The sequence below is a fragment of the Barbatula barbatula genome, assembly GCF_947034865.1.
Source record: "Barbatula barbatula genome assembly, chromosome: 20".
Classification (NCBI taxonomy): Eukaryota; Metazoa; Chordata; class Actinopteri; order Cypriniformes; family Nemacheilidae; genus Barbatula; species Barbatula barbatula.
In genome coordinates, this window is record NC_136783.1 from 3038547 (window position 1) to 3066532 (window position 27986).

Below are 27986 nucleotides of genomic sequence, written 5' to 3' on the forward strand. Positions count from 1 at the left end.
ACATATGTTACAAATCCAATAGAACTTAATTAATTCTGCATATAGGAATCTACAATAGTCTTTTTAATATTTGACCTGTGCTTCTCTCTCTTTTGTCTTAAATGTGCGATTGTCAGCAGTGCTGGAATTGAATCAAGTCTTATGGGGGGTCCCGACCATAATACTTTTTTGGTGGGGGTGGGGGTTCGTAATATGCATAACTATATTTGTTCAAAACAGGCTTACATAAAAGAACAAGCTTTTACTGTTTTTTTATCAAATCAATACAGGCTTGGTGAACAGAAATGACATTTGAACGGTTGTTTGGCCTTTCAAATTTAAAGTGACTAGCCCATAAACAAACTTAATATAAATTATTGTAAATAATTAATTCACAAAATGTACCAAATGCATTGCATGAATTTAATCACATTTGTCAATATCATTATAATTTTTACTCAAATAAAAATATCTGAGGGACCCCTAAGTCTATTTTTACTTGTTATGGGGGTCCCCCAGGCCCCCTTCAAGCCGAGCACTGATTCTCAGTGATAACCACTGTGTGCGCGCGTGCGTGTGTCTACGTGTGTTAGTACGTGTGCATATTATGTGAGTGGAGTGTTTTGTGTGTGTCTGTGTCTGTGTTTTCGCCTTTTTTGTTTTGACTTGCATAACCTTTTATGTTTTGCTTATAGTCGATATGTTTCTTGTACAGCTGCTTTGTAACAATGAAAATTGTAAAACGCGCTATATAAATAAAGTTGACTGGACTAGCCAAGTTACTTTGGATAAAACACGTAGAAATATAATTGTATTTAAATAAAAATGGATTATAATGACAAGCATTTTGCAACGTTGCCAAGCAGCTTCCCAGCAAACAATTGTTGGTTCCCAGAACGTTCCCTGTTTGTTTTCCAGGAAATCCTTCTTGACGTTAATAGAACGTTCCCTGTAGGTTCGGGGAACGTTCCCCTACCTTTGTACTAACGTTAGGGGAGCGTTAAATACAAAAAATACAAATCAGAAGATCATAGCTTTAGGGGAAAATATACAGGATATATATATAACGGATTTTTTAGTAAACACGAAAAATATGATTAATGTACAGAAGGCATATAATGTGGTTTGATCAAATGTGTGTGCTCGACTGCTCTGGTCAGAGAGGAGAGGAAAAGTGTAACATTTCTGAACGTGCGCGCGCAGCCAACTGGACTCTGACGTCACCCGCGGGAATGGCTGTGAAAAGAAGCGCGAGATAGGAACTTGAGCGCCGAGGAGCGGCGGTGATATTGTTGAGCTCCGCCGCTGGTTTTATATGATAACGCGTTTTCTGTTCTTAATAACATCACAGATGTTTGTGTCGTCGTGTGTCTTGTGCATCACATCCTCTTGAAGATCCGTTTTATCGGCGCAATTGATAAACACACGGGGGAAATGTCGTGGTGGGCGCGCGGGTAAGTACACAAAGTGATGTTTTCTTTTCATACATCGAATGCGGGTCGTGTTGTTCACGGTTCACGCCGGGACAGTTGCCGCTGAACGCGACTTCAACACAACGCAGAGAGCCGTAGAGGTCTTTACCCATTCGGTTTGTATGGGTTGCATTGAACCCGCCTAAGTTCACGTTAGCGGGGGAACAAAAAGACAGCTTGCGACACATCGGCGGTCGCTGTTTTCAACATTATACGATCATTCAAACTTCAGAGCTGATTTGATGTAAAGAGAGTTAATGCGAAGTCTCGCAGTTTGCACGTTATAGAGAACTAAATATGCAACACATTCTGATGACGTATTTGCAACATACTAGCCAGCTCCGCAAGATGACGAGTCTTACACGCATGTGATCGTTTACATTCGTCCGTGTAACTTATTTATTCATCATTACATCGTGTTTAAACGAGATTCCTGTGCAGCAACATTGTTTAGCAAACAGGAATGGTGTCGGAGTGTCCTCGACACATTGTTGGCAGTATTGGATGACCGGTGTTGGCCAACAGTCGTAATACAGTTTGTTGTGTTTGTGTTAACAGCGAGGATGAAGAGGAGGCCATGTGTCAAGACACAGATTCAGATGTGGCTGACCAAAAGGATTGTGGGAAAGTGAAAGTCAAGTGGGCGCAAGAGGAGGTATTGTTAGTTACAGATGTCTCTCTGTTATGTTTTGCCATATTATTTGATCGCTCCCAATTGAATATTCCAACAAGAAATGTTATCGTGTGTTTTTCAGGACAACAAGCTGCGAAAACTGGTTCTGAGGGTCGGACCGAATGATTGGAAATACATCGCGAGCTTTTTACCTGTAAATTTTTCCTTTCACAACAATCCATTTAAGATCGACACTCATTTGTGAATTACAGCTGTCAAAGAAACTATCTTAAATACAGACTCTTGCTTCTTCAGAATCGTTCGGAGCATCAGTGTCAGCATCGCTGGTTCAAGGTATTGGATCCGGATCTTGTCAAAGGACCTTGGACTAGAGAAGAGGACGAGAAGGTATGATGGACAGACAAAAGCAATAAAGCAATGTGTACATTTCAGACAAAAACATGATTGAATGTTTCGGGCCGTTTCGGATCACAGTTCCCTTTCGGTGTCGCCAAGGAAGGTTTAAAACGTTGGTGTCTATGGTTTGGAGAAGTCTTGGAAATTTAAGGTGGATTATTAAAAACAGCAAGTCAATGCGACGCGGACCTCATGCGCTGTGATTGGTCAGCTTGAACCCTTCCGGTCAAAAAACTCAGTAATGGCGTGATACGCAGTTCCGAACGAATTATTTCAATAAATGACGAGTTCTTCTGTATGTAACAACTCAAACTGAAAAAGTGGCTGTTTACTTGCGGCTTTCACGGCTTAATGCTTTATTTCATTAATGATCAACAACAACAAATACATGAGACAAATACAAAAAATTACAATAAAAACAACATAGCATAAGAGAGAAAAAGTAAACAATCATAAAAATTTGAGTGTGAAGCTTCGTGAAAACTCTCCTCCGGATTCACCAATGCTTCATAAACGTCAGGTTTGAAAGTAAAAAGTGTGTATGTAAATGAATACCGATCATTCGTAAATGAGGCGTGGATGGTCGCTCATTCGGCCTAAATTTGATTATCGGCCCATAACATTAAAAATGACCAAATATCGACTGACACCGATATGGCTGATAATTAATTGTGCATCCCTATAGTCTATGAATAAATAATTGGTTAAAACCCCTGCATGTAAATTGAGTGTGTTACGTGTCCAGGTGATTGAATTGGTGAAAAAGTATGGCAACAAGCAGTGGGCGATGGTGGCCAAGCACCTGAAGGGTCGTCTTGGAAAGCAATGCAGAGAACGCTGGCACAACCACCTCAATCCAGACGTGAAGAAGTCCTCCTGGACCCCAGAAGAAGATCTCATCATCTTCAAGTCTCACTGTGTGCTGGGCAACCGCTGGGCGGAGATTGCCAAACTACTTCCTGGAAGGTTGTTGAATTAGGATGGGTCTTAACATTCATGCTAACAAGTACTCTTGCCTATTGTTAGTTTTAAAAGCTTATTTCTATGGCTCTTAGTACACTGTGACTTTTTGCTAAGCGGCTTGTATCTGTAACAGTATTTTTTTAAAGTATATTTTAAGTTATTTAATTCATGTGGACAAACGTGTTGTTAAGTAAGTTGTCTTTTTTCAGAACGGACAACGCTGTGAAAAACCACTGGAACTCTACCATTAAGCGTAAAGTTGAGACGGGTTATTATGCTGGGGTGGCCACAACACTTAATGTGAACCATCAAACAGAGAATGAAGAGATGTTATCTGAAGAGACCAGTCAACAACAGGTATTTGTAGCCACATGCCTTATGAGTTCATGTTGTAAATCTAAACCGTTGTAAGGTTTTTGGTTGAACGTTTGATTTGTGTTTTTGTAGGTCGAAGACTGTTATGATGGAGCCAATGAGGGAATTCCAGTCCAGATTATAAAGCGGGTATAAGAATTTATCACACATCTCCAGCATGTTCATGTTTCCTCAATGTAACTACAACACCTGAGAGGAAATGAAGTGACTTATGGGTTCGGAGAGGACATTTGTAATGCAAAATTGTGAAAAGCACTTTATAAATATAACTGACTTAGATCAAGTTTGCTATAAAATTCAGTCTGATGCTCCAAACGGATAACTGGTCTTTCTAACACCATTTGTCATTTAAAGTCTCCCGACGTACATGAGAAAGCCAGTACTGCTCCTACCAAAACTGCATCGCCCAAGACACCCAAAGCTCATAAAACCCCAGTAAGTGATGCGGATGTGTCTGGAGACCCTAACGTGTCCACCTGGGTCATGGACAGCTCGGGTTTCCTCTCACCCTCGGCCGCCCCCACGCTAAAGGAGGTGATGGAACTTATGGACGGGGTAAGGCTTAAAAACACTTGTGATCTTGGTTTGGGTTCTTCAATCGTAATTTGCTGGTGAAAAGGTTTGGGGTAGAATTGACGACATTCTCAGAGGAATGGTTTTGTCCTCCTGTTAGCATCCGTTAGAATCTACTTTTGGGGTCTGTGTGTTTTGGGACCTGGTATGCTGTGTTGTCATAGGCTTGATAATAAAAGTGATTTTACTCTCGCAAGGATCTTGAAGGCTGGTGTACGATGTCAGACTTTGACCTGCCGGAGGAGAGTCAGAGTCCCGAGCTCCTGCAATTTCGGTTGGAGGGAAGCACCCTGCAGGAGCTCAGCAAGGGCAGTAAAGGGGAGCTCATCCCCATCTCACCGGGCGGAGCCACACCTCCGTCAATCTTAAATCGACGCAGTCGTCGGCGAATCGCCCTTTCCCCAGACCCCAACGACTCCATGACCCCAAAAAGCACACCAGTGAAAATCCTGCCCTTCTCTCCTTCACAGGTACGGTCAACACTGAAGTAGTGTTTCGAGCTGAAAATGTATTTCATTATCTATAACTATATTTTATTATTGTAATATGTGCTTCACAGTTCCTTAATATGTGGACCAAGCAAGACACTCTAGACCTGGAGAATCCTTCACTTACATCCACTCCTGTGTGCAATCAGAAGGCCCTCGTCACGACACCTCTTCACCGTGATAAGACCCCACTCACTCAGAAGGAAAACTCCCTGTGCGTATTCAAATCCTCCCCTTTCAATTAAACCTCGTTTGCTTCAGTTTCCTGACCGTCTGAGTTTTTGTCCTTGTAGGTTTATCACACCAAATCACAAGTCAGACTTGGACACAACTCCACGCACGCCCACTCCCTTTAAAAACGCAATGGAGAAATACGGCCCCTTGCGGCCACTGGTGAGAAAAATACAATCACATTGCCACAACTGATCGTTTTTGTAGATCTTTTGTTCGCTATTCTACCGATGACCCAACATTATCATGAACGTCATTTTTGTTTTGGATTTTGTTCATCTGAAGCCCCAGACCCCAAATCTGGAGGAGGACCTTAAAGAAGTGTTGCGCAAGGAGGCGGGGATCGAGCTGATAGGAGGGGATGAAACTCCTACTGAGAAAAAACGTAAACAAGTGGTAAGGGATGCTCGCATTGCTCTCTGGGATTTGATAGATCTGTGATCTTGTGGCAAAAGTTTATATGTACCCACTTCTACATTTACATTTAGGCATTTGGCAGACGCTTTTATCCAAAGCGACTTACATAGCATTATCTTATACATTTTACATAGGTATCTGCAATCCAACCCTGCGTTGTTAACACAATGCTCTTACTACTGAGCTACAGGAAAGCTTCTAGTCTGGGATATATTTTGTATTTCCTATTTTTTTTTACTTGTACAGCACCGGCCTCCTATGAAGAAAGTGCGTAAATCTTTGGCTCTCGATGTCATTGACTGCAACGAGAGCATTGCTGCCCGCAAACAGCAATGTAAAACCTTGTTCCAAGCCAATCAAACGGTACAGAAACCAGACGAATAATAATTCTCCATTTGTGTAATATCACTATATGCATTATGTGACAGTTTTATATTTCCTTGTAGGTTCGAGCAGCACGGTCACTTCCTCTTGTGAAAAAAGAGGAAAACGTTTTGGATCAAGGATTTATTGTTGGACCCAATGAGAGCGGGCCGACCACCCCATGTGTGTCTGCAGAATTGAAATGTCTTTCTCCTTTGCCTGTGAGTGACCTTGGATCATCAGAAAGCATGTTTTCATATTTATTTTAACACACTCATTTACACAAAGTACTGTTCTTTTCCTGATAGATGACTCCAGACTGGGAAACTGTCGTATGTGGCCGGACGAAAGACCAGTTAATCATGACAGAGAAAGCAAGACGTTACCTTCGCTCTTTAAAGTGTCACGCCCCAAGCAGAGCTCTCATACTTTCCTGATCCAACGCATGAAGCTTCCTTAAATGGCATCTTTCCAAAAATAATGTGGAAACTTTGAGTTCACGAGTTGAAGAAACGATAGTTCCAGGCTTGCATCAATAGACACTTTAACGCTGATAATGCTCTTAATGATATATTCCCACATACAGAAAACAATCCTTCCATGAACCTTGTGTGTGATCAGTGTCTCTAACTTATGTATTTGACAGCACGTATGGCAGCAATCATACATGTAGACGTTTTAATGCCACGGCTCAGTGGCATGTGTGATCAGGTTGAGGGTTGTTTTCTTTACATTTTCTGTAAGAATAAGGCATTTTTCAGCTCATGTGGTCAATTTGCTGTATATACAGTTTGTGTATATTAAATGTGGTAGACATTCTTATGTCTTTGTGTTAAATTCAGAAAATGTTAAGTAAATATCAATTTGCCTCTTTCCAAAACAAATTTTAGAATAAGGCATGTGAAACTGGTGCTTTATTACAATGTGCACAAACATGTTGATGTTTTTCTAAATGTTAATGACAAAAATATTCATATGCAATTAAAGAAATAAACTGGCTGTTGACTGTCAAATAAACTGGTTAAGGTGTCGTCCTTAGGTAAAAACATTTGTTTAGACATGTTTACAGTTGGTTGGCTGCGTAACTATTTGTGAACAATCTACTGTCAATCATTTGCACATTCAAATGCCAGATAATAGATTGTACACCTTAGAACAACCTCATAAATCACATAGAGTGTGGGGCTAGGCAATAACTATTCGCTCAGATAAGATATATCACTTGTCAGTATAGTTGGAAACAACCATTAACTTTACATATTTGTGACCGAACTAATAAATAAGTGCCATTTATAAACATGAAACTTAAGATGAACTGACATCCAACAACCTTGAAATGGTACGGTGCGAAAAATAAAGCATTCTAGAAATGCGATTTCATTTTTGAGATGTCAGCATTGGTCTCCAGTACAATGCTTTCAATCCGCTTGTTATACTGCTCCAAAGTATTAAGGAGCTGTTCATAGATCTCCTAAAGAAGAAATAAACAAAACATTGCCTTAACACCAAACCAGTTCATTTAAACAGAGCCGAAAACTAAGACAGTAAAGGATGAAGCTCACCTGGGCTTTCTGACTCCGCTGGTTACACTTCTCTCTTAGCTTTTGCATCTTCTCCTTGAACTGTTTGGTTTCACGGTTGGTTTCTTCTATTAATTTTACAACTTCCTCACGTTTCTCATGGATTTTATCATATTGCCTGAGGAAAGTTCATTTCATCGAGTAAAACAGAGTTCATAAACGTGCTACCCATGCAGTCACGGCATGTTAAGTCTTTTTGTGTAACATTGGCATTTTTAACAAATACTCATCCTTTCCCAAAACTAGAAAATGGTCATTTTTAAATTAAGTGTCTTAATTCATGACTATACAAACCCTGTAATACTTGCATATTATAAACAAGAAGTTTTAGATGGCTGCAGGGACCTTAGGCCTAAAGTAAAAATGCAGATCTTTAAATTTACCCATAAACAATGATGTTACATACACAAAGGTGCCAAACATGAGTTAATAAAGCAAACTTTAACAGGACAAAGATGAAATGTCAAATCGAAGTTAATAAAATGATTACTGTTCTCTTACCCATATATGTTTTTGACTTGCTGATCTTTCACTTCTTTCTTCTTCTGTCGACGAATTTGATGCTTGGACTCTTTGTCATATTTCATGGCGAGTGCTCTCTTCAGCTGGCCTTCCTCAGTACCCAAACTCCTCAGCTCTTTCTGCAGTGCTTCATTCATAGCTGCTAAATCCTGAACCTGCAGCGATCGTAAACAGCGTTACATTAAATGTTTACATTATTAAACATTCAAATCAGTCCAGCAAACATCATGAAGAATTCATGCTTTTCTGTTTTGTATGTCTTATGCTTGCTGTGCACCTTCTCCTTCTGCTGGTTGGTTTGACACATGCTGTTCTGCAGGTCCTGCAGTTGTTTGAGTAAAACGTGAATCTCTGCCTCCACCTGACCTGCACACTGCACCAGCATCTGAAGCTCCACGAGCCTCTCATCGGCCAGATCCTGTCACAAGACACGTCAACCAATCCATCACTACTAGAGATCAGTCTGAAACCCATTATGCGTACCTTGTCCATCACTCATGTTATATATAGCATAATAGGTGCACATACTTTGGACATCTTGATGTTTTTCACGTTCTCTTTCATCCTTTCCATCTCATTTCTGAGCTCTTCGGGCGACTCCACAATCTGAGACTTGAGCTTGACTATCTCATCTTTCAGTGTGGCCACTTCCACTCTCCGCTGACTCTGTAGAGTACACAACATGTGTCACACACAGACGCACATTCACGTTAGTTCTGTAGTGGCAGGGTGCAAGTCTAATAAACATTTGTATTCATACATACCAGTTTCTGTGATAATTCAGCAATTTCTGTCTTGCATTGTGCAACCTTTTCATTCATTGCACTCTAAAAGAAAAGTCAAAATCGAGGATCAGACAATGGACAAAAATGAGCGCTCAATAATTATTAACTTGATTAATAATCTCAACGCATTTAACGCACCCACCCCACCCAAGGCGCAAGTATGTTCTCTTTCATTTCATACAGTTGATTGGTGACAAATACCATGCTTGCAACAACTTACTGGGGATATAACATACAGGGTACTGTCAGAAAGAACCTAAAATGAATAAAGATATCTGTGCAAAAATTATGACCCTGAATCAGATGTATTTAGTTATGCAATCACACAAGCACAAATCATACAAGTGCTATTTTTATTCAGAAAACTATGAGTGCACATGCCATTTTGATTTCATACAACAGTTAAATAAATAAGAAATTACTTTTACGATATATTTTATAGCATTGTCCGTTTTTGTAATTCTTTACAAAAATATTACTTATAAAGCCTCAGGAAAAGTGTTGCGCGTGGTTTCATTTCTAAATGAATAAGTTTCTTGGAGTGAATCAATGTATTAATGACATTTACCGTCACCCACCGGCACTTTTTAATTCTTCTGAGAATTGGAACAGAAAACGAGTAATCTGCTTATTTACATTTACTTATCTTCAATTCGGGTTTAAAACCACATGAGGGTATTTCTTAATATTGGTAACCAAACTATTTTGCTCTAATTATATACAAATAATATTTTAGCTTATAATAAAACTAAATGATGGCCGTTTTAGCTTCTGAACATCTGAAGCTACGTTCTGTTTCGTCTTATAATGGCTTTAAATGACATTTAAAGTGTCATTTAAACCACACCAAGTGTGATGTGCGAAAATGCATCCAAGATCAGCTGTGACAAACAGTCACAGTAAAAGTCTGAGTAAATGTACAGTGCCTGTATGTTTCCTTTGTTGCGTTCCACTCCCTTAACTCTTATTGTTAGTTACTTTTCACCCCACATGGACAAGGATTCACATTGACTAAATCCGCTTATTCTACAGATGTAAATATTACTCACCACATCCTGATACTCATGTTGTGTGTTTGTTGTCAGCTCTGCCAGAGCAGACGCCAGCTCTTTAGCCTCGGCCTGCTGTTCTGGTGGTATGATGCTGCACACAGAGAACACGTTTCATGCTTATAAACTTGGGGTTCAGTTGTGATAAAGGCAATACATGCAAAAACAATTATGCACTTACGAGAGTTTTTCAATCTTTTTTTCAGCTTCCTTTATTTCTCTTGTGTATGCTTGGAGTCTGTCCATATCTGACCTCTGGGGAAGGGAATAAACGGCGTAAATGCAAAGAATGGAGAAAAATGTGGCAGCATATACGGTTGTGTAGTATTTACAACACCAGCATCACATGATGATACATTTATTCTATAGGTTGATGAATCATCATCTGACAAGCCCAACTGGTTAAATTATTCTCTCACTCAACTGTTAACATTCATTCGCTTCTTCAAATAGAAAAAGGTAATCTTACAAAACTCTGCTGATGGGCGGCAGTTAATTCCAGCCTCTGCTTTCTGAAGTGAAGGAAATTCTGGATTGCACTCAGTATGGTGATTGTTCTCTTTGCCTCTGTAAAAGTGATGATAGATGATTTAGCGTTGTTTACAATGCATTTGAAAAAGTAGTGAAACATTGCCATAAAACAACTTACTGGGGTTAAGCAAGTCATTCAATGAGAAGTCATACACATGACAGAGTGGTAAGAACTGACACCTGAAACAAAAACATACAAACCATTTCAGTTCCAAGAAACCTCACAGTTTATTCGCTACATCAATAAAAAAGTAACTTAGGATAAAAACTCTGTTACTTACATGCGCATGTAAACGCTCATGATCGGCGTAACCCACTCATAAAGCATTGGGTACTGAATATTCTCAGACAACGGCACCTGGGAAAGGTCAACAGTTCACAAATGCACAAATTATGTGAAATGCCAAAAATCTGATCAAGTCAACAGATCGGCATCACTCACCATGTAATGGCACTCGGGCTTAAAGCGAAATAGCAGCTGTAATATTCTCATGTAGAGTCTCTGAATAGATTCCGACTGCAATTGAAAACAGGTATCTGTAAATATTCCACTTACAGTAGTTTATCATTAGAGATGCGCCGATACCATTTTTAAAGACGGAGTACGAGTACCCATATTTTTTCTGGAACTCGCCGATACAGATGCCTGTACCTGTATTTTTTTTGGAGGTGGCAATTTTCCATGCACAAAACTCTAAAACTAATAAAAATAGAACTGTTTCTTTAATACGAACAAATGTGCCTCAAACACATGGTCAAAAAAGACATAATTTTATGTGCTTGTCACAAACTTTTAAAGCACAAATTTCAATGACTTCTGTCAGGTATGTCACGTGAAGTATCTGTGTTTCTTTACGAGTACGAGTACACGCACATAAGCTTGGTAACGGACCCGATACTGGTATCTGTATCGGTGGATCTCTATTTATCACGACAAATCCTGTCAAGTCAGTGCTTAAGCAAAGAGCCAATAGAGTACAGAATACAGAGAATTCCTATAATATATATTGGCCAATAAAATGGTGAGATATCGTCGATGTCTTCCTGAAACGGTACTTTTTAATTGATTACATTTCATGCACTTTTTAATTCCTTTAATTGGTTCGATATCTGTAAAACCCGGTAAGAAATATGAAGGGTGACTAAAAATAAGGATTTACAGCCTTCACAAAATATGGATACACAAAGTTTTAGAAGGACAGCAGCGATATCCAGATGCGACTGAACCATACAACTTTGAGAATTAAAGAGATACTTCTGTCATCAGTGACTCATCATCTGTCTAAATGTCTTTGTTGTGATGAACACGGAGAAAGATATTTAGAAGAATGCTTATAACCAAACGGATCTAGACCCCCGTCGACTCCTATAGTAGAAAAAATACAATGGTGGTCAAAAGTGGCCCAGGACGGTTTGCTGCCCTATATTCTCGATCAACAGAACAAAAAAGGAAGTTAATCTTCTACTATGGGAGTCAACGGGGGGCAAGATCTGTCTGGTTAGAAGCATTCTTCCAAATATCTTTCTCTGTGTTCATCACAACAAAGATATTAATACAGAAAACTCCAAGGCGAGTCAATGATGACAGAATTTTCATTTTGGGTAGCAATATTAAATAGAAAACCATTTTGACCACATTATATTAAGTGAAAAGTGAAATGAAGAGATGCCACGTAACAAAAATATTTCAGTTTACCAGTTGTATAATGTACCTTTGGGTTGGGAGTAATGTCATTTTTTGTAAAATGTTTGGCTTCTTGTCCCGTCAAAACTTCCGTTCGGTAGAACTGCACGATGACATCCACCTTATACACAGGGAAAGTGTTTTCGCTCATCCCTGCTGCAATGACAAAACACTTCTTTTACAATCACATCGCAACCCATTTCCAGACCTTGATGCCCTTTTTGATGCAGGTTTCATACTGGTACAAACATAACTGAAAAAGGACTGGTGATAATAGCACAGACAGTGGAATTATTGTGTTAGCTACAGTAAAATGTCAAGTGAAGTCTTTTTTGAAGTCTCCCACTGTACTTTAGTTTTCCATCAACAGTAACCAAGGTTTTCACCCACATCATAATGGATGCTTTCAATAAATAAACATCTCAATGTCTGTGTGTGGTGAATCCAGGACTACACAACTCATTCCTAACTTGGCTTATGGCACTTGGGGAATAAAGGGGTGAATACAGTGTGGTACATTAGGGATGGGCCCAAAACCCTGCCGGTGTTATTTTGATACTATCGGTAAAACCTGTGAAATAAACATGCAGCACACGCCTTAGAAAATTACGGTTATTAACACGATAGGTACTTTGTGAGACCAACAATAGTTTTTTGTGCGGTTCACCAGTAAAAGCGACGACGCGAAGGTGCTGTCAACAACAACAACAACAACAAAACCTAAAGAATCATAGAAGTCAACGACTCAAAATTCCGTTACCATCTTTATCACAGTGTTGATCCGACATTACTGAAGATAGTAAGACATCTTCAAAAGACAACAAAAGGAAATATTTGACTAACCAGATTTACACTTAACGTCCCGCGCCGACAACTGAAGCAAATTTAAACTTTAGCGCCTCCGTCGTCACTTCCGCTCAAACGTTCATCGCTCCTCCGCGCATGCGTGTTCATCAGCGCCCCCTGTTGATCAACCTATGCGTTCGTTCTATCAAATAAAACATGCATGAAGTTACTCGTGTTCTGATCTTTTACAACTTCATAACAGCTCACTTTCTTTCAAAGTTCATTCAACGTTTATTAAACAACTATTTACAATAGTATAATTATTTAGTTAGCTTTTATTAGTTGTTTAGTATTTTTTAATTGTAAATATGTTGGAATTCGAGCTGTGCTCCACGAGCTCTTGACTGTACATCTGTCTGATATGTGATCGAAGGTTTTGTTGAAAACTTTAAAAAGTCAGAAGCGTCGCGTCGCCTGCGTAGCAAAGTTTCTGATTGGTCGGTTGGCTGACGACGTCACTGTTTAAGGACGCAAACTCGCTTCGTTGATTATGTTAGGAACGTTCTAATTGTGTCTCGTCGGCTGATTGTAAAAGAAAAACAAATACTCAAACCCCGTCCGGTGAAACGAGCATCTCATTCATACTCTGCGTGTTTACCCTGTTAAATAAGTCAGGCGCTGCTCTGGGACACCTAAAACAGCGCTGTCGGTATGCGGTGCTGCGCAACCTAACCAGCGTTCGACTTTAAGTACCGCGACGGGGATCAGAACGTTGTGCTTTTGAATCGTTCTCGCGACACGTTATGTAATACTCCAAACAGTCTGCGCAGCTGCGCATGGTGTCTAACACCTGACGTCTTCCGCATTGGCACGTACAGGTGTTTGTGTGTGTTTCTCCACGTCAGTCGCCGTTGTTGTTTTCATCATCGTCATCATCGCATAAGCTTCAGTTGTCGGGTGATCGCAGTCTGCACAGATATGTCATTACAGGAGTCTGAGGACAGCTACGATTTCGTCTTTAAAATCGTTCTGGTTGGTGATGTCGGTGTCGGCAAAACGTGTGTGGTTCAGCGGTTTAAGACCGGTATATTCATCGAGAAACAGGGGAACACGATCGGAGTGGATTTCACCATGAAAACCCTGGAAGTTCAGGGGAAGAGAGTGAAGGTTAGTGACGTCTACCTGTCACGTCACGCGTGTGTCTTGATATTTCATACTCGTTATGTGTACGCCTGCATTACAGAGATATACATACATCTGCATATATTTGGTGACACTGGTGGAGATTCTGCTTAATATATAGGCCTACAGTTTATTGCAAACTACTGTAAACTAGACGTCATGTCTATATACAGTCTTCTTTAAAGAGTGTAAGAAACCCCACCAAAACATTGAAATTTGTATTTTTCATACTTCTATTATGACAGAAGTAACCTAGTAATGGCAAGATACCATTATAGTGGTATTCACAAAATATAATAGTATACACAAAATACTATGGTAAGTTCAGTGAGTGTGTGTAATGGAGCGTCAGCTCTGTTAACGTTGGCACTCATGACGTGGAGAAAAGAAAAGTGAAAAGAATTGTAAAGTTTGACGTAGGGCTCAAAGTTCTCAGCCGTTTCAATGGACAGCCACATTAAGATAACCAAGTTAATGTCTAAAAAACAGGTTAAAGCTCTATATAATATAGTGTTTCTTTAAAACACTCTTTAAATAAGTAGTCGACAACAAATGTCTGTTAAATAAATAATCGCCTTTCAGCCGGTGTGTCCATTGGTCCATTGTGAAATGTCTCTGTTTCACTCGCTCAGCAACTTTTTATTGTGAGGGTTGAGGCTTTGTTCTCTGAGCATGCCAGTATTCTTTGTTCAGTTCATACCGAGATGCTCGATTTTAACTGTGCCTTGTTTGCCTATATTTTGTGCTATAGTTACAGATTTGGGACACAGCTGGACAGGAGCGGTTTCGCACCATCACACAGAGTTATTATCGGAGTGCCAATGGTGCCATCATCACTTATGACATCACAAAAAGAGCCACCTTTATGTCTGTGCCCAAGTGGATGGAGGATGTAAAGAAATACGGCGGTTCCAACATCGTTTCTCTTTTGGTCGGTGAGTGGAAATGTGTATTGAGGTGCTGTAGCTCAGCTGTGGATCATTCAGTTAGTAGCGCAAAGGTCAAGGGTTCCATCCCAAGGAACACACATACTGATAAAATTCACTGCAAGTCATTTTGAATGGATGTATTTTCTGTCGTTTTACATTTTTTTTCATCAGTGTGTTTGTCATCTTAGAACTTTTAATGACCTTTTACGATATAAATGAACCTTCCAATTTCATTAAAAGGGTAAAATGATCAAGACTTGCGGTCAAATCACTAGGGCTGTCACGATTATTAAATAATTGTCTCATCGAGATTGTTTGGCCTCATAGCGTTGGTTTCAGATCATCGCAATTATTGCGCATCTCTGTAAAAGACACTGGGAAGTGCTGTAGTGCCTACATATAGCATATTTTAGTGTATCTATTGTAAAGTAATTCTTGTCAAATCTTATTGTAATCTTGCATTTCTATGACTGATAGCATTTTAATGGTGGCTTTAATTCACTCCTGAACAATTTAATTAATTTACAAGTATTTGGCGGTTGTATTATTGACAGGTTAAAGCATAAACCTTAAATATATATTTTGATATATATATATATATTTTTTTTATTATTTGTATTTCCAAGAAAAAAAACAGAACAATATGGTTGTTTCAAAGCTGAATCAAAAATGTATGAGAATTAAATGTTAAAACTCTAAAACAATTAATCGGCATAACGGCAATGATTTATTCGACAATTAATCAGCATAATTGCAATGATTTATTCGACAATTAATCAGCATAATTGCAATGACTCACCAGCCAAATTTCATAATCGTGAGAGTCCTACAAATCACTTCATTCTTTAAATAAGATATTTTTGCTTGCTGTAATTAACATAACGTTTTTTTGAAAGATTGTTGGGTTAAGGTTTGCCTGCTAAATGCTTAAATCTAAATGTAATTGTGACTGTTACTATTATGACACCTATATTTAATTTAATGTAATGTTTTTTTTGGGGGGGGGCACGTTAGGTAATAAATCAGATTTGACTGACATGTGTGAAGTGTCATCGGAAGACGCACAGACCATGGCTCACCAGCTGGATTTCTTTTCCGCCATCGAGACCTCAGCCAAGGACTCTGTTAATATAGAAGAGGCGTTTAACAAAATGGCCAACGAGCTCATTCTCAGACATGGCGGGCCCATGTTCAATGAAACCGTGACGGACAGCTTCAAACTGAACAGCAAAGATGTGAGCAGAGAGGGCTGGGGGTGTGGCTGTTGATATCTGCCTTTTCATGAAGCAATAAAAGCTGGTCATCACCATCCAGTCATGTAAGTCAGGTACTATCACATAGTGCTTGTTTAATGCATTTCCGGAAGGATAAACTGAAATGGTTCAGATTATGCACAGGACAGGAAAACTGTGATTAAACTGTGAAGACACTGGCTAGACGCAGTTGTCAATTCCAAGGGCAAAGTTTTCATGTTGTCACATGACTTGTTGCACAATGCAGACCTATTTTGTAAAATCAGTATATCAATTAATTTTCTTGATGATTATTTTTGGTTTGAAAGTAAGTAATGTTACGATACAGACTCGTAAATGCATATTAAGCTATTACTAAAATGCAGTTGATCCTTTGAATTACATTGTGTGACTATAAGTAATGCATATCATACATAGAGCGTTCATTCGTGCCATTGAAATGTTGGGGTCAGCAGTATTTGCATTCAAAAAATCTTTACAGTTCTGTACAAACAGCTGCCAATAAATGGTGTAGTCATGTGATTTGATGCCTATACTCATGCACACTCCTTTGATAATCTACACATAAACCAGCAGAGTTTGAGAATGTTTTGAGCGCTACGGGACCCTCTATAAGGCACTTTGTTAGATGCCACGCGGGCATATATTTTATATCACTTCGGTTCATTTTAACCACCACAAAGCCTTGTTCAAATAAAATAATTTAATAAAAAAGCTTTTTAAACTATGATGAAAATCTTCTGATAATATTGGACCATGTTTAATGTATGATAATATTGCACTGAAGAATTGGGAAATAGCAGAATGTGCTGTTTCGTTTCAAGTGGGCATAAAAAAACAGAGCCATTTTACATGCAATGTCTTGTATTTATATTAGCATGCAATCGTTTCTTGAGGTTAAGATCTTTGGTATGTTTACAGTATTTGTATGTCATTAATTGTTGTATAAATAAAATCAACATGTACAGTATATTCAGTATATGGTAGGGAATGATAGGACAGTTTCACACATTCTTTTGTAGTTGTACCGGATATTTGCCTAAAGTTATGCGTGAGGGAACGGAGACAGTATTTTAGTGTGATGTGTTGTTGAAGGTAAATAACATTGAATGAGGATTCCTTAAGGTAAAAACAGTGCCTTCTAGTTTGTTTTCATGTAACTATGCATTATGTCTATCATTGAAATGTTGTACTTGGTAATAAATTGTTCTTTTATTATTTTAACAATAGATAAAGAACTTTCACAGCATTAATTATGTGTTAAATGGAGATTCAAAATAAAGTTATTTTATTAAACTTTATATATTGACACAGTTTTTCAGGAAATTCAAAGAACGATTGACTCTTTCAATGTTTAAATACTTTAAGTTGACAAGCACATTTTAATAATCAATGTTTAGGAAAGGAAGCTCACTTTAAGGATTTGTGGAAGATAATGAAATGCAGAATAAATTAAAATAATGAATTTCAGTATAATTTATATGATAATGGCAAAATTGCAACAATAAACGCGCATTACCTTTTTTATGTTCCTTATCATATAATTTGATTATTAGGTTTAGTTTGGACTTCACAGATGGGGTAAGTCAAGTCAAGTCAGCTTTATTTATATAGCGCTTTTTACAATTTTCATTGTTACAAAGCAGCTGTACAAGAAGAAATGACTATAAGTAAAACATAAAAGGTTATGGAATTCAAAACACAGGTCAAATATCAGACACACAATAAATTCCTATATGCAGTGTTAATTAAATAAGACTACCAAATTCTAGCAGCCCCCCCGGCCAGGCAAACAGTGCAAAACAGTATGCAAACGGTGGCGAGGAACCCAAAACTCCATTGGAGGAGAAAAAAAACCTCAGAGGGAAACCAGGCCTAACCAGGGGATTCCAGTTCCCCTCTGGCAAAAACTGCAGCCTCTGCACAAGCTCAACAGTGCGCGCACAACAAGGCAAAAATAAAAAAAATTAGATTTAAAATTATCATTAATAATCTAATAGTGGCTGAAGTTTTGTAGGGACGTCACTTCCTTCGTCCAGCATTTGTCAGGTCTAGGAATGGATTGCGCCCTGCCCGCTCCGCTCTTGTAACCTTGGAACAATGAGACAAGACTGGCTGAGAGTAGAGTACTGTTCTGCACTCTTTGATGCAACAAATGCATCAGTTGTTATTGGAAGTGTCCCTGGTTCCGGTTGATCTAACTAGTGCAGCCTAGATCTTTGAAATACATATATTATGATAATGTAGTGTATGCAAGATTAAAAAGATGCGTCTTTAGTCTAGATTTAAACTGACAGAGTGTGTCCGCCTCCCGGACAGTGCAGGGAAGACTGTTCCAAAGTTTAGGCGCTAGATAAGAAAAGGATCTGCCGCCTGCACTTGATTTTGAAATTCTAGCCAACTGAACTGACCTGACGCCTGAGAGCGTAGTGCACGTGATGGACTATAATACGTAAGAAGTTCTCTCAAGTATTGAGGAGCTAAACCATGCAAGGCTTTATAGGTAATAAGCAAGATTTTAAAATTTATGCGATGCTTTATAGGTAACCAGTGCAAGGTTGACAGAACCGGGCTAATATGCTCATACTTTTTTGTACGTGTAAGAACTCGAGCTGCCCTTATTTTGGACCAGTTGGAGTTTTTGTAATAGGCCTGCAGGGCAACCACCTAATAGTGCATTACAGTAATCTAGTCTTGATGTCATAAAGGCATGTATAAGCTTCTCCGCATCTGATGATGACAGCATATGACGTAATTTAGATATATTTTTAAGATGGAAAAACGCAATCTTACAGGTGTTGGCGACCTGGTTCTCAAATGACAGAGTACCATCGAATATAAAGCCAAGATTCTTAGCTGAAGATGAGGGTTTTATGGAACATCCATCAATAGTTAAGCAGTATTCTTGGTTGTTACGTAGGGCGGTTTTCGGTCCGATAAGTAGCACTTCAGTTTTGTCCGAGTTCAGTAATAAAAAATTGCTACTCATCCACTTTTTTATATCGACTATGCATTTCACTATTCGATGGAATTGCTGTGTTTCGTGAGGCTTCGAGGAAATATAAAGTTGCGTATCATCAGCATAGCAGTGAAAGCTTATTCCGTGTCGCTTTATTATATCTCCTAGGGGTAACATGTATAATGCGAAGAGTATAGGCCCTAGTACTGAGCCCTGTGGTACACCGTACTGGACTTGCGATTTGCGTGATACCTCATTGTTTATTTTTACATATTGGAAACGGTCGCATAAATAAGATCTAAGCCATTTCAAAGCTATTTCCTTAATACCGACATCATTTTCAAGTCTATGTAGGAGCATGCTGTGGTCAATGGTGTCGAATGCAGCACTAAGATCTAGCAGCACCAATAAGGAGATACAACCTCGGTCAGACGCCATAAGCAGATCATTTGTAACTCTAATCAGAGCAGTCTCTGTACTGTGATGTGCTCTAAATCCAGACTGGAAATCTTCATTAATCTCATTCCTTTGGAGGAAGGAACATATTTGAGTTGAGACTACTTTTTCCAGAACTTTAGATAAGAAAGGTAGATTCGAAATAGGTCTATAGTTAACTAGTTCTCCAGGGTCCAGATGGGGTTTTTTGACAAGGGGCCTTATAACAGCCACCTTATATGCTTTAGGCATATGTCCTAATGTCAGAGATGAGTTAATAATGCTAAGTAGTGGATCTATAATTTCTGGGAGCATCTCTTTCAGAAGATTTGTAGGTATAGGGTCTAACATGCATGAAGTTGATTTAGATGATCTAATGATTTTCGATAGTTCATCGTGATCTATAGTAGAAAATAAACATAATTTCTCCTTAGGGGTGCTGTAGTTAGTCATATGTTCAGCGGGTTTAGCATCTGGTTGCATAGTTATAATTTTCTCTCGAATATCTTGGATTTTATTTGTGAAATAGTTCATAAAATCATCACTGCTATGCTGGTATACAGCATCAGAAGTCGCTGACGATTTATTTTTGGTTAATTTAGCCACTGTATCAAATAAAAACCTAGAGTTATTTTGGTTTTCTTCTATTAATGATGAAATGTAGGCGGATCTAGACGTTTTCAGGGCTTTCCTGTATTTTTTAATACTATCCTTCCAGGCAGTACGAAATACCTCTAATTTAGTCTTTTTAAAGTTGCGCTCCATTTTTCGTGCCGCTTTCTTTAGAGCCTGAGTGTGTTCATTATTCCACGGTGTCGGTCTGTCACTTTTAATCTTCTTTAAGCGCAGAGGAGCAACTATGTCTTGCGTTTCCGAGAAGGTGGCATTAATATTTTCAATGGTAAAGTCAAGATCTTCAACGTTATTACTCATGCTTGAGATTTGAGACAATTCAGGCAAATTATCAAGAAACGCACCTTTTGTAGTCGAAGTTATTGTTCTACCATATTTGTAACTTGGAGTTTGATTTGCCACCATTGGGTATTGAAGCAAGCATGATACCAGATAATGATCTGAGATGTCTTCGCTCTGCTGAAGGATTTTTACGTCGACCACGTTTATACCGTAAGACAATATTAAATCTAAAGTATGATTACGAAGGTAAGTAGGTCCTGACACATGTTGACTAAAGCCCATGGAGTTAAGAGTGTCTTTAAAAGCCATTCCTAAAGCATCTGTATCATTATCTACATGAATGTTAAAGTCCCCAGCAACAAGGACTCTGTCTGCAGACAGTACTAGTTCTGATAAGAACCCACCAAATTCTTTAATAAAATCTGTGTGGTACCCTGGAGGCCTATATACAATAGCCAGAGTAAATTTTAAAGATGTTTTGTCCTTAGTATTAGGTATTGATGCATCAAGTACCATGACTTCAAAAGAATTGTATTTAGGATTAGACTTCTGGGAAATGCTAAAAGAGTTACGGTAAAGTGCAGCAACACCTCCCGCTCTGCCTTTTGGGCAGGTAACACAGTAGTGTATGAATTTTATATTGGTATGTAATGATATAATATATTTAACCTAACTTTTTGACATCAACCTTTCCCATTCAGTGTTTTGTAATTCAGTAATTATTTTTCACTTTACATATTACAAATTACATATTTGATTACCCTTAATGTTTGTATGAAGAATGTATTAATCATCAATATTATTAATATAGAGAATAAGTATTTATTAACTATATTATTTCTTTCTAATAACTTATTTTGTCGCATCAGATAATTCAAGGATGAATGTTGAAGTAATAGACTTTTATTAACACCCTTTGTCGTCAAACAATAGCAATACGGTTGTTTTGTCTCTCAGTGCAAATCTGTACTGTATTCTTCCCGATAAAAAAAAGATAAACTAACCCTAATGTAACATCAACAACATAAAAGTAGAAAAAATGATGGAGAATGTAACCATGTGTATAGGCACAATACAGTTAAACATGTTTAATTCATCTGCAGTACAACATTTTTCAAAAACCAATCTACAGAAAATAACAATGAAACAACTAAAACGTACAATAAGTTTAAGATTTTAGCTTTAAGATGTCTAAGATGTAAACGTACTGTAATGTATAAAAATAATAAAAGAAACAGTAACAATGTATACAGCATTAAAGGCAAGCTCTGAGCCCTTAACGTCCATGGTTGGCAATGGTGTAGTTTCACATCACTTTCAAAATATTCATTTTACTCATTGTTTTTACTGTTTTCTAGCACATCTAAGTATCATTCTTGTCACATGTATATGTGACAAATCTGTTCTGACAGAGTACTGTCTCCTGTTTTCTCAGTTATGAATTGTGCTTAGAGGTTTCTCCAATGGACACGTTCTAAAAATGAAACTGTTGAGACTGTTAATACTAACAGAAACTAAACTGCTGTCTGAAATTTCTCCATCTCGAATATAAGTTCAACCGCAGCGTCCACGTCCTCAACTATTTTCTCCGGCTCGACCAGCGCGGGGTCAAAGCGGAAGTCGCGATGCCCGTGGAAGACCGTCTCTTTGATGCATTGGTTTGCATCTTTAGGTAACTCCATGTGGGGATTGTAGACTCCTGTGCAAACCAGAATAGACTTGCAGGAGGTGGCGGAGGGCGAAGCGAGCTCGCTTTCCCAACCATTGTCCATATCCACCTCCTGAGGGACAGTGGTGGGCAGCCCTGTGCCAGTCACCACCTTTGCTACGGCTTTGCTTTTTGGCTTCCTAGCCGCTCGTTCTTCAAGGTAGCGGTTGTAGAGGTTGGCACCGTAAATATCGGTCATCAGGTTGTCCCTATTAAACAAAACATGAACAAAACTTCACATTTATTCCGTTGACAAATACAAGCAGTAAAATCAAGACCAGATACATACTGTATACATGATACATTTATACATATATGTGGCAATGCATCGGTTCATTTCTTGATCAGCAGCTGATGATGTAACCAAATGTGTCCTTAGTTACAAACTTTGTCAGATATAACAAACTCTATGATGCCTGTCAAAATGTGTAAGTGTCTCACCCGACAGCATAGAGAGATTTGATTGGTGCCCTCCAGCCTCTTTCTGCAGCTTGTTCTCGAATGAGGTACTCGGCAAAATGGTACGTCAGTTCACTGGGTTTCCCCATAAGGGCCTCATACTTCACATCTTTGCCAGTGATCTTCTTATAGATGCTCTCCAGACACACCATGAAAGTGCCGTGACCAAATCTGACATGACAAAAGGAAATGGATCTACAGCAACAATAAAACTCTCATAAAGATCATATTAGACACAAAACTCAAGACTGAGTTGATAAAAGCACAAATATGTTATATAAACATATAAACTGTACAGACAACTTGGTGTCTATAAACCGTTGTGTTCGTAGCAGTATAAAACATCATTAAGAGCACTACACATGGGCCTGTGCAGGCTTTAAACTGTGTCATAATACCATTGAGTTCATAACAGTAAAATGAATCTACATCTTAAACGTTCTACAGAAGAGTAATGATCACCTTGGTGAATGTGCTTCTGCCATCCACATGAGATCCATGTTACAGGCTAAGAGCGGCAGATGAGATTTGTGAGTGCTCTCATACACGTTACATAGATTCCCATTGGTCAGAAGGACGTCTGTGATGAGCTGTAGGTTTGTTTCCCATCGGATGGGTTCTCCAAACAGAACCACAGCTACAATTACACAAGAGGACACGGACCGTTAGAGCTGTTGCATTTGGAAACACTGTTTGTACACGGTCTAATATTCATGTTTTTAACTGTTTGATTATACCGAAATTATAAAATGTCATTCAGTTATCTGCTGACCAACTTACCTTCAACTCTAGGGAGGTTCATCATGGGAGAAGACTGAAACAATAAGACAAATATCTGGTTTCTGTCTTTGTTCATCATCTTAATTGAGAACGCACTACAACTTTCACTCCTTCGGAATTCATTCCAAAATTACTGATTTAAAAGAGCATATAATAGACAATCTCAATAGAGAATGTGAAGCTGACGTCATGTTGCAGAAGCGTCGCCATCTTGGAAGGATCATACTCCACAGCCGTTATTGTTTTGATATGAACCGTTACTTGTTTTGTTTGATATATGGAGAAATTGAAAGAACCTTAGGCTTTTCCTGAACGACTAATGCTATTTCAGTTTTTAACACAGCAAGGCCAACCTACCATTGTTATATTCCCTAATCAACAAAGAAAAACAAAACCCTGCATTGAAAGCACTAACAGCGATCCTCCCAAGAACATTCAACACGGCGTGACGTAGCTTCAAAATCTCTATATATTTAAATCAGAAGTGAAATGTGAATCTAAATATTAGATCTCATTGACATTCTCCTCAAATAATAAAAGTGTGTTGATTGTTTTAATACATTCATTTCTAATATAAAATATATGTTTTCAACCTACTATCATAAAACCACAATGTTTTTATCAGTATTCTAAAGACGGTTTCATCGGACGCACACAGGTGGCCTTAAGTTAACTTCCGGTCTGTGTTTGGTTACAATACAACCACTTATTTTAGATTCGTTTCACATTAATGTTAATATTTTATTGTATTTATATTTTATTAAATAAAAACTACTCTGTGGTTATTGATTCTTTGTGGAGGTCTACTGGAAGATTCGTTTGGGCCACATAATGTTTGTTCATGTTGTTGCTGCTGAAAGCATCTATTAGACTTTAAAGTGTTAGATCTTCAGTGTATTTTTGTATAGAATCATTATAAAACATTAAGATTTCACGATGAGTCCAGATAAAAAAACATCAAAAGTGAACATCAAGTGATGTGTACCGGTAGTTTTGGACGTCTGTTATGATCCACCATGTCCAGGAGGGGGAAAGATTCTCTGAGCATGTCAACACTGACCACATTTGTAAAGCCCACACTGTCAGACTGAGTTAAGACAGATCATACGAATTCTGTAAGCTCCTCAAATCTATCAAAATACCTTCACATCAAAGGTGTAAAAGGGCCAAACAAGTATTATCTCTGATATAATAGCGTCATATACAAACATAAAAAGCAAATGTAAGCAAACGTAAAATGCAAATAAAAAAAGAAGCTATTTAATTGGATGTGTTTGTCTCGCATAACGACACAGATGATCACCGGAGGAAGAATCTTGCAGTAAATGTGGAAGGATACTTTTTGGCAATGTCAAGCACAGGACCTTGTCCAGATACCAGCACACACTTGTCATGGTATCTCTTAAACATTCTCAAAGGGCTGTGAGACATCATGACTTGGTCTTGCGTTATCTAGAGGCAAAGCAAACAGATATGATGTGTAAGCATGTACTGCATAAACATGCACGTATAACAATATTCTGTTCCATTTTTAGATCACATGTTAAAATAACATACTTATAATACTTATCGTGTGAACTAATAAATTAATTGTATGCAGAAGACAAAAGAAGATATTTTAAAGAATGTTGTTAACAGCCCATTGGTTACAATAGAAGTGAATGGGAGGCTGTGCTGTCCTGTAACCAACATTATACAAAATATCTTCTTTTGTGTTCTGCAGAAGAAAGTCACAAGGTTTTGGAATGACAACAGGGGCAGTTAATGATGTCATTTTGAAGGTGAACTACTCCTTTAAAAAGACAAAACTCACAGGAACACCCAGTATGTGAGACAGCTGATCTGCCTTCTTCTGCCGTAAGCAGTTTCCAGCATTCGTGACAAAGACGACTGGAACCACAAACTGTCCATTTGAATCCACCAGCTTCTGGAAAGCTCTCTTTGCCGCTGGGATTGGCGTCTTTCCACGAACTAGGACTCCATCGATGTCAAACAACAATCCAAAGCTTGGCTGGATCTGTATGTCAAAGGAGAGAACATGAGAACCTTACCTGAATAACTATAAGTCTATTGCATGACTATTGAGTGTTCCTGTGCCACATGAACTAAGATTCGCCCATCACCTCATCAGGATGATGGGGATTATATTAAAAACATGAATTAAATTAGAATTGTAAATTGGGTCTTTGCACAAATCTTTCGTTCCAAATGGGCAAATGAAGTAGAAAGATGAGATAAAATAATCAATAGGGTTCGAAACATTCGCATAAACACAATTAAAATTATGCAAATGGTAAATTCCAAGTGTTCTGTATAATACAGATCATTCACAAGACCTTATTCACAAAAATCCTGACGTGTGTTCTTGCGGTCCTTGGCACGGTTATGTAAGTTCACTCGAGACTTTTTGTTCACACTTCCTCATGTGTGTCACGCACCTTCACACGTTCACACATGAACCTACAAGCACAACTTTATGACAAATAAACCGCAGGCGAACTTTTGATATCGAATGACTTTCACATGGAAACGAACAGAATATAAATGAATTTGGAATCCTTCATTCCTTATGGATATTATTGGTTACACCAAATGACAAGTAGACGTTACACGCCATTGACCCATAATATCAAATATTTCTGTTCTTGACACGTAAAACTAGGTTTGTGTTGCTGTGATCTTTTTTAAACCAACAAAATTCTCCCTTATTGACTGACCTCCATTGCATGAACAGAAATCCAGAGGGACTTTTCGCAAAATATATTTATTTTTGTGATAGACAAAAGTAATATATAGGGATGCACCCATATGTACATTTTGTCCGATATCGATAACCGATGATTCTTTAACATAGGAAGTCGATAACCGATATATTGGCCGATATACAATATATGAATATAACATTTCCTAAGATTGAAACAAAAGTTAGTTCTCTTCTTTCCCCTGAACATCCTGTACCAAGCCTACTTTACACCAGTTAAACATTATTTAACCTTCAAACCTTTCTGGTCTATTATTATTCAACAAATCATAGACGTTCTTCCAGAGCAACCCAGAAAAGTGTTCTTAACAGCCACAAGTCCAACAGGTCTCAAGACAGAAAGCAGTGTGATCCAAACAATATGCTTTAGTTCCTATAACTTACACATTCATGAATGCTGTCGCGTCTATTTAAATAGCTCTTTTGACAATTTTCATTGTTACAAAGCAGCTGTACAAGAAAACTTATTGACTAAGCAAAACATATATGGTTACGCAAGTCAAAACACAGGTCAAATATCTACATCAACAATGTTTTGCTAACAGCAGTGAGTGAATGATCCCGACAGAAAGTATTTTAACTGTGAGCAGCGTGCAGCTGATTCAAAAAAGTATTTATCGGCTATAATATAATCGCCCTAAACTTTATTATTGGTCGTTAACATTAAAAATGTCAATTTATCAGCCGATACTGATATGGCCGATAATTTATCGTGCGTCCCTAGTCATACACACACAGCAAAATTGCAAGTGTCAAAAAACGTGGTCAAATTAACTCCAATGGTGTTTATTATATATACACTGTGAGAGTTAATTAGACCGTTTTTAACACTGGCGATTTTGCTGTGCAGGAATTGAACCAGATGATGGTGAATAAATGATGACAGAAAATCTTAAAGGCAATATGCATATTTATGTCGAATAAATGTATTAATATTTATCCTTTAAAGAGGTATGCCATCAAAATACTTGTCTTAAATAACAAACGTGTCTCTTTCATTAGCTTCATCTAATCATTAAATCGCATTATAACAACATTGTAGTTACAACATCACTGTTGTTGTACATCATCTTAAACACACGTGTGGATTTCCTATTCAATGAGAGGAAACATCTCCTGCATCAAAGCCTGATGAGAATCGAGAGCACTGCGGACTGTGTCAGAATCCAAGAAAGCACTTGGATCAATAAGCCTACAGCTGTGTACATGATGTACAGAGATCAAGTGAACGGAGCGACGGATGCCGCACTAAAGGACGTGTTCCCATTCGATCACCCATAAACAACAACATAAAAACGAAAGAATTAGCAAATGAACGTCAGTGTTTCTTCATACCGTTCATTTCTTGGATGCAACAACAACTAGAAGCCAGAAATACAAATGAGAAGTAATATTGTTATTCACATGTTTAAATCTAGTTAACAATGGAGCAGATGTCACATGATGCTGCTGATGCGGCTATAGGAATGTAACGCGTCCCGTACCTTACTGCACAGTCCGCATCGCCCCGACGCGACGCGCTCCACACGCCGGGAACACGCGGAGCTCGCCGACCGCACGAGCGCACTCAAGGCCTTCATTTTGGCGTCTGACGCTCACGCGGCGCGTTCCGTTTCGCTTCTCTGGCCGGTTTCGACCGCGACCGGTTCCTCCATGTAGCTTTTGTAGTTGTGCGACGTGACGACAGAGGAGGTGGTCCGCGAGTCAGGAAACGAACACCCTTCCTCGCTATTGGGGCGAGTGGGGAATCGGACACCCCGCGAGAGAACCGGAACGC

General features: G+C 38.6%; 3 protein-coding genes across 3 annotated transcripts; 2 read left to right on the forward strand and 1 right to left on the reverse strand.

Moving 5' to 3' along the window:
• The first annotated feature begins 1122 nt into the window (after positions 1-1122).
• On the forward strand, positions 1123-6901 carry mybl2b (v-myb avian myeloblastosis viral oncogene homolog-like 2b). The gene is made up of 15 exons (XM_079482866.1): positions 1123-1433; positions 2010-2106; positions 2207-2278; positions 2380-2472; positions 3227-3447; positions 3654-3801; positions 3892-3948; positions 4174-4374; positions 4590-4862; positions 4952-5094; positions 5174-5273; positions 5397-5507; positions 5775-5891; positions 5975-6112; positions 6200-6901. The coding sequence occupies exons 1-15, from the start codon at positions 1414-1416 to the stop codon at positions 6326-6328; spliced, it is 1920 nt and encodes a 639-aa protein (XP_079338992.1). The 5' UTR covers positions 1123-1413; the 3' UTR covers positions 6329-6901.
• On the reverse strand, positions 6788-27986 carry nuf2 (UF2 component of NDC80 kinetochore complex). Its single transcript, XM_079482873.1, has 18 exons — positions 27694-27986; positions 25262-25465; positions 24788-24900; positions 24434-24527; positions 23449-23482; positions 12071-12198; positions 10801-10875; positions 10640-10716; positions 10477-10538; positions 10297-10394; positions 10009-10082; positions 9828-9921; positions 8758-8820; positions 8522-8659; positions 8271-8411; positions 7973-8148; positions 7454-7589; positions 6788-7362 (listed from the first exon to the last, which is right to left on the reverse strand). Exons 1-18 carry the CDS (start codon positions 27787-27789, stop codon positions 7255-7257), a joined length of 1911 nt encoding a protein of 636 aa, XP_079338999.1. The 5' UTR covers positions 27790-27986; the 3' UTR covers positions 6788-7254.
• Positions 13068-17493, forward strand: rab43 (RAB43, member RAS oncogene family). Its single transcript, XM_079482872.1, has 3 exons — positions 13068-13995; positions 14762-14945; positions 15954-17493. The coding sequence occupies exons 1-3, from the start codon at positions 13807-13809 to the stop codon at positions 16205-16207; spliced, it is 627 nt and encodes a 208-aa protein (XP_079338998.1). The 5' UTR covers positions 13068-13806; the 3' UTR covers positions 16208-17493.

Excerpts from the sequence above, each read along its gene's own strand:
- mybl2b (XM_079482866.1), top strand. The coding sequence starts at position 1,414 with ATGTCGTGGTGGGCGCGCGG. Across the intron at positions 2,279-2,379 it reads ACATCGCGAGCTTTTTACCT|AATCGTTCGGAGCATCAGTG; the intron begins GTAAATTTTTCC and ends TTGCTTCTTCAG. Across the intron at positions 6,113-6,199 it reads AATGTCTTTCTCCTTTGCCT|ATGACTCCAGACTGGGAAAC; the intron begins GTGAGTGACCTT and ends TTTTCCTGATAG.
- rab43 (XM_079482872.1), top strand. The coding sequence starts at position 13,807 with ATGTCATTACAGGAGTCTGAGGACAGCTACGATTTCGTCTTTAAAATC. Across the intron at positions 13,996-14,761 it reads TTCAGGGGAAGAGAGTGAAG|TTACAGATTTGGGACACAGC; the intron begins GTTAGTGACGTC and ends TTTGTGCTATAG. Across the intron at positions 14,946-15,953 it reads CATCGTTTCTCTTTTGGTCG|GTAATAAATCAGATTTGACT; the intron begins GTGAGTGGAAAT and ends GGGGCACGTTAG.
- nuf2 (XM_079482873.1), bottom strand. The coding sequence starts at position 27,789 with ATGAAGGCCTTGAGTGCGCTCGTGCGGTCGGCGAGCTCCGCGTGTTCC. Across the intron at positions 10,717-10,800 it reads AGCCCGAGTGCCATTACATG|GTGCCGTTGTCTGAGAATAT; the intron begins GTGAGTGATGCC and ends GACCTTTCCCAG. Across the intron at positions 8,660-8,757 it reads CTGAATTATCACAGAAACTG|AGTCAGCGGAGAGTGGAAGT; the intron begins GTATGTATGAAT and ends TGTACTCTACAG.